General features: G+C 38.0%; 1 protein-coding gene and 1 long non-coding RNA gene across 2 annotated transcripts; both read right to left on the reverse strand.

The window, feature by feature from the left end:
* Positions 1 to 1193: 1193 nt before the first annotated feature.
* LOC129926993 (uncharacterized) lies at positions 1194 to 4460 on the reverse strand. The gene is made up of 2 exons (XR_008778699.1): positions 4319 to 4460; positions 1194 to 2443 (listed from the first exon to the last, which is right to left on the reverse strand). It is a non-coding gene; the product is annotated as an uncharacterized LOC129926993 (long non-coding RNA).
* Positions 2522 to 4321, reverse strand: LOC129926992 (uncharacterized). The gene has a single exon (XM_056034010.1). It carries the CDS (start codon positions 4182 to 4184, stop codon positions 3150 to 3152), a length of 1035 nt encoding a protein of 344 aa, XP_055889985.1. The 5' UTR covers positions 4185 to 4321; the 3' UTR covers positions 2522 to 3149.
* Positions 4461 to 8182: the final 3722 nt, after the last annotated feature.

The raw sequence follows: 8182 nt of genomic DNA on the forward strand, positions 1-8182 counted from the left end.
CGTGATGACAGAACTGAAAGAAAGAGAGCCTACAGACATCTCATAACTATGTGAGTAGTTGCCCAAATGTGTTACTCCAGAAAGCAGTGTCTACTGGTGAGCAGTTTGACAACACTTGAACTTCATTTCAACCTAATGAGATCATCAATAAATTATATGAACTTACTTATAGAAACATGTGATAAGTTTGAAATACTTGGTAGGGAACGATTGCTTCAGAGAACTACCAAATATCATGAAAAACTAAGTGTGCGCCACGTTGGAAAACTTGATTGAAAACAATGATCTCTTGCTGGTACAGCGATTAGGGTCTTTAGAATGGGCTATTGTCTAAATAGGTATTAAAAAAAGAGAAAAAAAAAACACATTAAGAAATGGACAAGATCAACATTGCTGAGTCTAAGGCTAGATTCTAAGGATCGCGGAGAAACTTGTGTTATTCTAACTTGACAACATGGCGGATAACATGATGACCTACAGATCTTATTCAGTGTCTTGGTTTAAAACAAAAGTCTATATTTAAAGAACTTGTTGTGTATGGTTAGAAAAAAAAAGTGTTGAATTGTTGATGATTCTGTAACGTAGAGGTGTTGAATCATTGATGGTGTAGTATGGTTGGATGAAAGTGATCCGAATATAGAAAGCTGCTGAATCATAGATGATATGGGGCTGGGTATTTTATCATAGATGATATGGGCTGTGTATTTTATCATAGATGACTGAGTAGAGTGAGATATTGAGAAGCTATTGATCTATTGATTTGAATCATAGATGACAAGGTGATGTATTGGTTATCGATCTTTAACATCCGAATTTCACTTATGATGATGTATTGGCATTAAAAATTGATCAACAGTTGATCTGTGTCAAAGTGTTGATCCTATGGAGATATATTGAATTTAGATGATCTCAAATCTCATGCATGGATATTTAAAACCTTAAAGTTGAAACGTTTTGGTGATCAATTACAGACCTTTAGTAGACGTGTTGGCGAAATGAAAACTTAGATGACCAAGTTGGGGTTTTGAGGTATTAACAACATGAAGATGTATTTGTGTTAATTATTATCGTTAGAAAGCTGGGAAAATACTGAGGTAATTGTCAGGGTTATGTTAGGGCCTTAGCTCGTTTGCCCGGGCCCCTGACATTTAACCAGGCACCTTCGTGCTTACAATAAATAAATGACTCACTGGTAACAATGTAAATATTTAATGATATAAATATAAGTATGATGACAAACTAATGGAGTAATGACATTGAATTTGGAACATTTTAATACTGTGAATTTATTAATTAAATAATAATTCTACCCCTTGCTGTCCCACAACGTACACATTAATGTTCGAAACCACAACACAACACACTGCTGTCTTTAGTCACCAGCGTAGACTTCCAATCCCAAACTAACTCCCTGTAAAGACAAAGTAAAGACAAACTAAAAAGGTCTAGTAGACTATCACTATGGCATCGAAACAACTGCGAAACGCAGTTATGCCTTAGATACTCACCCTAAACAGGGGAACACAGAAGAATCTCAACAAACGTTACACCAGCAGAACAAAAACACTCCATCAACTTACAAGCAAGGCAACAAAAAGAAAGTGCGTTCACAAATAGTGCACTTAATACACATTGGTGCTAGAATGCCATAATCTACGCACCGACATTCCCCCTCTCCCCCCAAACTGGTTCTTACAAAGTATGGACCAGTTTCCGTACCTCAAACTGAAAGAAAAGTAAGAAGATATCATTGCAACTACAAGGTAAACACATCCAGCTAGGGAACATTCATCCGCATTAACATCACTCTTCCAAACATAAAAACTTAGAAGAAAAATTACCAATTATACTTTTTACCAAAGTATCCACATTACACTATGAACCATTCACAAAATCACATCTACCAACCGATCAAATTTAAAATGCATAATCAACAAATTAATGTCAATAATACTAAATGCAACATAATTTCATCTAACATAAAGTGCAAACATTTTCAAACAATAATGTATACATTGGAACATTAAAATGCATAAGACATGTATATACCAAAAATACATAAATATGTAACTTATGTAACTACACATTGGAAAGTCTATCTTGAGCACGGATCAGCAAGCAGATTGTCCTTTCCTCAGACGTGAACAACATCAAAGGAATAATCTTGTAACACTAGCGCCCATCTTGTAATGCGTGCATTGGTACAGTTAGTGCTCCTAAAGTAAGATAAAGCCTTGTGGTCAGTCTGGAGATTAAATTTTGTCCCCGGCCAATAACTGTCCCTTTTTCTATTGCATTTACAATGGCCACTTCTTCAGGTTTAATGGTAAAATACTTCTGCTCCCGAGGCAACAACTTACGGCTCACATAATTTTATAGGATGCAACATACCATTCACACACTGGCTTAGAATGCCAGAGATCCCTTTGTCTGAGGCATCAGTCTGGAGATAAAACAGCAGAGAAGAATCAGGCAATCGAAGAATAGGATACTTACACAGACAGGCTTGCACTCTCTTCAATGCCTCCGCACACTCACAGCTCCAGTCTACTCTCATGGATTTTAAACGACGTAAAAATGCCTTAAAAGGAAAAACTAAATCCACGTATCTACCAATAAACTTTTACTCCCTTAACTAACAGATATGGTTCCGATACTTTAAATAACAAAGTATATACTCAACTTACTTTAAGTATATATAAAGATATAAGTGGAATGGAAAAAAAAAACTTCGTCTAGAATATTGACTACATCAACATCTAAATATACCAACACCATTCATCCATAGGTCTCGATATTTAAACAACTCAATATGGATTTACCAGAGTACCCTAGTTATCATCACGTTATCCCCGCGTGCTTATACGATGAGGGACAACCACAATATTCCTACCTCCAAATTTGGACTTCTCCAAATATTTAACTGCTCTCGCAACGTCTGCCAGGTTCCTGAGCCTAACATGACCTACACCCATTGACTTCCCATTCGCCATCAAAACCTCCACAAATCCCACCAAACCAACATCTCTAAACCTATCCTTTAACTTCTGCCAGTTAACATTATATGGTAAATTTCTAACTGTCACTGTGTAACGATCCGGAATCAGCTTATAGTCACGACGACTCTTGGACTCGCGACGGCCCTCTAGTCATCTATCACTTGGCCTCTGCTCATGTGCTCTGACCACAGTATTACAATCGTCTTCCCTATCAGTTGAATTAATCGGGTAAATCTCTGGAACCCTTTCACCACAACTGAAGTAAGCGATCTCCATCCTTTTGCCCCCAGGACTCCGATTCATCACAGGCTCACTACACGCTGCCGCAACATACACTTTGTCTTCCTTAGCAAGCGACACACCCTCACTAGCAACCTTAAAACCTTCAATAACATCAATCATATCATCAACGGTGCCTTTCTTACTTATTATCAGTTGCTTGTACACATCACCGGACACATTCTCAAGTATTCTATCTTTCACCAGCAACTCTTTCACTTCTTCCACAGTCTTGCCTACTTCAGCCATTTTCAACCAATTGTCCAACGCATTTCGCAGCTCTGTGACAAAACCCCTAAAATCGTTCTGTCGTGGTTTTACCCGATGGAACCTCTTGCGGCAGGTTTCCGCGTTTATATCCGCATGTCGGAGTAATACGGTCCTCACTTCCTCATAATTTTCATTCAAAAACAGACTGTCACGCAGCATACAGTTTCTTAGAAAGGTAGTTAGTTTATAGGACATGAGCAATGACCATTCCTTTCTATCAATCTTGCATCTTGTTGCGACGGCCTCAAAGTGTGTTAAATATGCCATCAGGTCATCGTCTTCCTTCATTCCCTGGAAGCTCTTGTCAAGTTTATCTAAAACATTTCTAGGCCGCACCTCTGCCTGTGTTGCCGTCCCAGCCGCTGTTGCTGACTTTTCCTTCATTCTTTCTAGTTCCATCTCCTCTTTCCTCTTGAGTTCCTCCCTGGCATCTCTTTCTTTCCACCTCTCGTTTTCCTCACGCTTGGCCTTCTCCTCACGTTCAAATCTGGCCTTCTCCTCTGCCTTCGCCTCTTTCTTAGCTTTTTCATAGTCTTCTTTCTGCTCAGCCACATACCTCTCCAACCTTTCACCTTCGTACCCCAAAGAACGACCATCACTTATAAACTGGGCAGTAATTGTCAACCTAGTTTCCATGGTAAATACAATGTACACTACTTGGCTGTATTATATTTAAATTATATACAATATGGGAACCAAAAAAATTCTACTAATTGTACAAGAGATCAACTAAAGCCTAGAGCCTGCGGTTAAATGGCAAAGAAAGAAACCTATCTGTGCAGTATCCCACGTCGGAGGAAAGTGCCTCACTCAGGCCACAGCGTCGAAATATAGTTGCCACAGGACAATCCAACACAATACTAGTAGCCTCAGACTTCAGTACAGGTACCACTTTACAGCCACTTTACACTCACGTTCGCTTGCTGTCGGGAACGAGAAGACACTCGTTCGAAGGTGAAGCACAATATAGAAAACAAAAAAATACAAATACGTTTCAATCTTGCAATACAATAGTTATATAGTATATAGTACAGTATAGTTATATAGTTATATCACTTATATCACAAAGGATGTATTTATCTGCTACTTTCGATATACATCGTTGCCAATGGTACACAATTCAATATTAGTACAGTAGATTGTGATGCAATACTATGTAAACAATTATTAGATTGTAGACACTGCTGCTACATAATCAAGTAACTAAAACTTATATAATGATTGAAATTATAGTTCTGTGACTGGTAGTCACAGCCGGACTCGAGCCCCCAACTGTCAGGGTTATGTTAGGGCCTTAGCTCGTTTGCCCGGGCCCCTGACATTTAACCAGGCACCTTCGTGCTTACAATAAATAAATGACTCACTGGTAACAATGTAAATATTTAATGATATAAATATAAGTATGATGACAAACTAATGGAGTAATGACATTGAATTTGGAACATTTTAATACTGTGAATTTATTAATTAAATAATAATTCTACCCCTTGCTGTCCCACAACGTACACATTAATGTTCGAAACCACAACACAACACACTGCTGTCTTTAGTCACCAGCGTAGACTTCCAATCCCAAACTAACTCCCTGTAAAGACAAAGTAAAGACAAACTAAAAAGGTCTAGTAGACTATCACTATGGCATCGAAACAACTGCGAAACGCAGTTATGCCTTAGATACTCACCCTAAACAGGGGAACACAGAAGAATCTCAACAAACGTTACACCAGCAGAACAAAAACACTCCATCAACTTACAAGCAAGGCAACAAAAAGAAAGTGCGTTCACAAATAGTGCACTTAATACACATTGGTGCTAGAATGCCATAATCTACGCACCGACAGTAATACTGAACATTACTTGAAAATACTGGCGTAATACTGAACATTACTTGAAAATACTGGGGTAATACTGAACATTACTTGAAAATACTGGCGTAATACTGAACATTATTTGAAAATACTGGGGTAATACTGAACATTACTTGAAAATACTGGCGTAATACTGAACATAACTTGAAAAAACTGGGGTAATACTGAACATTACTTGAAAATACTGGCGTAATACTGAACATTATTTGAAAATACTGGAGTAATACTGAACATTACTTGAAAATACTGGGGTAATACTAAACATTACTTGAAAATGCTGGCGTAATATTGAACATTATTTGACGATGTACTAAACTGAAAATACTGGGGTAATACTAAACATTACTTGAAAATACTGGGGTAATACTAAACATTACTTGAAAATGCTGGCGTAACATTGAACATGACTTGACGATGTACTAAACTGAAAATACTGGGGTAATACTAAACATTACTTGAAAATGCTGGCGTGACATTGAACATGACTTGACGATGTACTAAACTGAAAATACTGGGGTAATACTGAACATTACTTGAAAATACTGGGGTAATACTAAACATTACTTGAAAATGCTGGCGTAACATTGAACATTATTTGACGATGTACTAAACTGAAAATACTGGGGTAATACTGAACATTATTTGAAAATACTGGGGTAATACTGAACATTACTTGAAAATGCTGGCGTAACATTGAACATTATTTGACGATGTACTAAACTGAAAATACTGGGGTAATACTGAACATTACTTGAAAATGCTGGCGTAACATTGAACATGACTTGACGATGTACTAAACTGAAAATACTGGGGTAATACTAAACATTACTTGAAAATGCTGGCGTAACATTGAACATGACTTGACGATGTACTAAACTGAAAATACTGGGGTAATACTGAACATTACTTGAAAATGCTGGCGTAACATTGAACATGACTTGACGATGTACTAAACTGAAAATACTGGGGTAATACTGACGACCTGATGTTCAACTAAAGTTCAAGCAGATCTCAAGATGTACGTATGTCTTGGACAAGAACTTGCTTTGTATGGTCAGATGTGTGGCTGAATGGTAAAAACTACTTGGCTACCCATCAAAGTTCGAATCCCGACTGAGTTGTGTATCTGCTGATCGCCTGCAGCACAGAAACCTTTTCTAGATTACACACACACACACACTCTCTAGTCCACAAAAGAGATTTAAAAGTTGATATAAAAAACAATTTTTAAAACATCCCAAGTGTTTAGGTCAAGATAAGGACAATTCTTGACCACATTGATTAAACTTCATGTTTTAAAGAAGTGTGTATTTTTTTCTATGGTGGACTTGTGTGTAATGCCTGAAAGTGTCGTTAACACCTGGCTATTTATCACGACAAGAAAACAACAGACAATGGCAAATGACCTGCTGATAGGTCGATCAACTTTAGTGTCACGTGACCACCTATACGTTCACATAAAGTATATATGAAAAAGAAAAAACATGCTTAGTTTTCAGTACTTATAAATACAGATGACTATTTCATTGTCACGTTTTCTTGAATGTGACAGTGTTCAATTTAGAAATAGTAATTACGCAACCAAGGAAAAAAAAAAAGATTTGCGCCAATCAGTTTGCACTACGTACACTTTGACCTCTAGTGTACAAACGTGGAAGCAGGTCATTATCACCGAATGTTAGGTCCATAGCACTGACAGCGTAACACAATATAGAGCAAGTGATGGCTGCAAAATAGGATTCGTTATGGTCCTTAGAGTAACATTAGACTGCAAAACACACAATCTTTTTTTTAGTAAGCCTTGACGTTGATTCGTTCCGAGTGTTAGGGCTTAGGGTAAAATAAAAACGAATATTAAAATGACTCTTGTCACTCGTATAGGGAGTCTAGTTAACTTCAGTTGACTCTTGTCACTCGTATAGGGAGTCTAGTTAACTTCAGTTGACTCTTGTCACTCGTATAGGGAGTCTAGTTAACTTCAGTTGACTCTTGTCACTCGTATAGGGAGTCTAGTTGACTTCAGTTGACTCTTGTCACTCGTATAGGGAGTCTAGTTAACTTCAGTTGACTCTTGTCACTCGTATAGCGAGTCTAGTTAACTTCAGTTGACTCTTGTCACTCGTATAGGGAGTCTAGTTAACTTCAGTTGACTCTTGTCACTCGTATAGGGAGTCTAGTTGACTTCAGTTGACTCTTGTCACTCGTATAGGGAGTCTAGTTAACTTCAGTTGACTCTTGTCACTCGTATAGGGAGTCTAGTTGACTTCAGTTGACTCTTGTCACTCGTATAGGGAGTCTAGTTGACTTCAGTTGACTCTTGTCACTCGTATAGGGAGTCTAGTTAACTTCAGTTGACTCTTGTCACTCGTATAGGGAGTCTAGTTAACTTCAGTTGACTCTTGTCACTCGTATAGGGAGTCTAGTTGACTTCAGTTGACTCTTGTCACTCGTATAGGGAGTCTAGTTGACTTCAGTTGACTCTTGTCACTCGTATAGGGAGTCTAGTTGACTTCAGTTGACTCTTGTCACTCGTATAGGGAGTCTAGTTGACTTCAGTTGACTCTTGTCACTCGTATAGGGAGTCTAGTTAACTTCAGTTGACTCTTGTCACTCGTATAGGGAGTCTAGTTGACTTCAGTTGACTCTTGTCACTCGTATAGGGAGTCTAGTTAACTTCAGTTGACTCTTGTCACTCGTATAGGGAGTCTAGTTAACTTCAGTTGACTCTTGTCACTCGTATAGGGAGTCTAGTTAACTTCAGTTGAC

This window comes from Biomphalaria glabrata, chromosome 6 (assembly GCF_947242115.1).
Source record: "Biomphalaria glabrata chromosome 6, xgBioGlab47.1, whole genome shotgun sequence".
Lineage (NCBI taxonomy): Eukaryota > Metazoa > Mollusca > Gastropoda > Planorbidae > Biomphalaria > Biomphalaria glabrata.

Bases quoted from the DNA above. Each gene is read 5' to 3' on its own strand.
- LOC129926992 (XM_056034010.1), bottom strand. From the start codon at position 4,184: ATGGAAACTAGGTTGACAATTACTGCCCAGTTTATAAGTGATGGTCGT.